Below are 2,500 nucleotides of genomic sequence, written 5' to 3' on the forward strand. Positions count from 1 at the left end.
TTTCTATAGTGGGTCTCGTCGTTCTTGGAGATGGTGTCAAATGACATACCAGTTTTTGACTTTGACAGCATGCTATTTGTTTTTTATGTCCATGCACCAACCTCACCAAGTCAATTTCCTGTATGTGCAAATATACTTGGCCAAATAAAAGAATTCTGAATTCTGAAGTCCCCCAGCCGATCACATTCATAACAGCTCCTTCAGAACCTGTGTTCTGCTCCACCTCATGTCAGCCCTACAGTGCTGGTGTACTTTACACCCCACTTCAGCCTCACACACACACACACACACACACACACACACACACACACACACACACACACACACACACACACACAGGTTTTCACAGTAATTGCTTGTAATGAGAACAGATTTCGGCTAAAAGCAGTGAGAAAATGGGCCAATCGGTACGGTTGTTTTCCGTGTTCATTAGGCTGGTAATGCACAACGCGCCACATCGCTCTCCTTTAGCTAATTACTCTGGGGTGAATCAGGCTGAAGCATTAGCCTGGCAAAGCCTACACACATACACGCACGCGCGCACGCACACACACACAAACACACACACACACACACACACACACACACACACACACACACACACACACACACACACACACACACACACACACAACACACCCACCCACACACGCACAGATCTGCACAGACGCACACGTGAAGAGACACACACACACACACACACACACACACACACGCACCTATGGTTGTTGATTGTGACCTCTCTGCGGTGTGTTCCTCCAGGGTCCTACTGAGCATCATGTACCTGATAGTGGAGACCATCCGTCTGCAGACAGAGGACGACAGGCCAGAGTGGAGAACTGCCAGAGAGGCCTTCAAGACTGAACTAGGTGAGAGAGAGTGGTGTGTGTGGATTTGCGTGTGTGTGTGCGTGTGTGCGTGCGTGGGTGCGTCCTGGGGAGTTGCAGTAGTGTTAGGCTAGAACTGTGATCCGACTGTAATGAATAAATGACTGATTGTATGAATGAAAGCAAGAAAGAAAAAAAAGAAAGAAGGGAAGAAATGGCTATTGATCCACCTTGCGACTATAATCAACTGAACCCTTCTATTCCCGGGGTTATTGATTGGCCCCCCTCCTCATCCCTCCGTTCCTCAGGGTCTCCTCTGTACAACGGAGAATCCTTTGCCCTCCTGCTGTTCACCATGGTGACCAAGTTCTGCAGCATGAACGCCCCCCACTTTCCCATGAAGAAGGTCCTGCTGCTGCTGTGGAAGACTGTCCTGGTCAGCACAACACACACACACACACACACACACACACACACACACACACACACACACACACACACACACACACACGGAAATCACTCATTCACGCACACACGTTTGCACACATGCACACACACCCACCCACACACATACACTGCTTTGATATACAGTATATTTTAGGTTGTTATCGATAACAATAATGTCATACTTCCTCTGTGTGTGTGTGTGTGTGTGTGTGTGTGTGTGTGTGTGTGTGTTCCAGTTCACCCTGGGGGGCTTCGAGGAGCTCCAGGAGCTGAAGGTGCGAGGCCGTGAGAGGCTGATCCTGCCCCCCCTCCCTGAGGACAGCATTAAGGTGGTCCGCAGCATGAGAGCAGCCTCGCCCCCCGCCTCCGCCATGGAGCTCATAGAGCAGCAGCAGCAGCAGAAGAGAGGCCGCCGCAGCCGCAGGGTACAACACACAGTACACACACACACACACACACACACACACACACACACACACACACACACACACACACACACACACACACACACACACACACACACACCTCAGTGTCAGGACTCACACCTGACCGAGCCCACCTGCTCTCTGCTGTTCTCTCTAACAGTGAGTCTAACTAAAGTAGCATGCTAGTGTGGACACTCAAAAATAAGCCTAGGTGTCACTGTGGGGTACACTGACACAGTATAGGCTTCCGTAACTGTATGGTCCCTTAACTCATTCAGTGCCGAGGGTGAATAAAGTCGCCCAAATTGTCAACATTCCAAAGTGCCACAGGGGTGACTTTATTCACCCAAAATGTATACGTTATGATGCTTCATTTTGTAGCCAATCAAAGTACTGTTGCCAGGTAAATACCACATAAAACACTTGGTACTCTAGGTGGAATTCTTTGGCACTTAGTGAGTTAAAGGGGGGAATGGGAGGCTCATTTAACTCCTCTTTTAACTCCTCTTTTAACTCTTGAAGCCCCTTCTAACTGTATCTCCTATTCTAACTGTGTTTCTAGAGCCTTCTTTGACTGCACACGGCCCTCTCTCTCCCGTGGCTCACCCCCCCTCTTCCTTGTGTTCCTACAGAGTGCCTTTGTTGATAGCTTGGAAGGAGACAGTCCCTTTACCAAGAAGCAGGTCTCTACCCACAATCCCTCTGTGCATTATCTCTCTGCCTTGGGCTGGTCTTGCAACCCCCTCTACTCCTCTCTTTCTCTTCTCCCTCTCTTTCTCCACTTCCTCATCTCCCCTCTCT

At 49.5% G+C, this 2,500-nt stretch overlaps 1 protein-coding gene across 1 annotated transcript in view; it reads left to right on the top strand.

Moving 5' to 3' along the window:
* strip2 (striatin interacting protein 2) overlaps positions 1 to 2,500 on the top strand; it is a 29,751-nt gene that overhangs the window by 14,089 nt on the left and 13,162 nt on the right. The window contains exons 7-9 of the mRNA XM_083692253.1: positions 763 to 869; positions 1,136 to 1,263; positions 1,511 to 1,699. Coding sequence (XP_083548379.1) covers positions 763 to 869; positions 1,136 to 1,263; positions 1,511 to 1,699 — 424 coding nt within the window. The remainder of the gene's footprint in view (positions 1 to 762; positions 870 to 1,135; positions 1,264 to 1,510; positions 1,700 to 2,500) is intronic.

This window comes from Argentina silus (assembly GCF_951799395.1).
Source record: "Argentina silus genome assembly, chromosome: 20".
NCBI classification, from domain to species: Eukaryota; Metazoa; Chordata; class Actinopteri; order Argentiniformes; family Argentinidae; genus Argentina; species Argentina silus.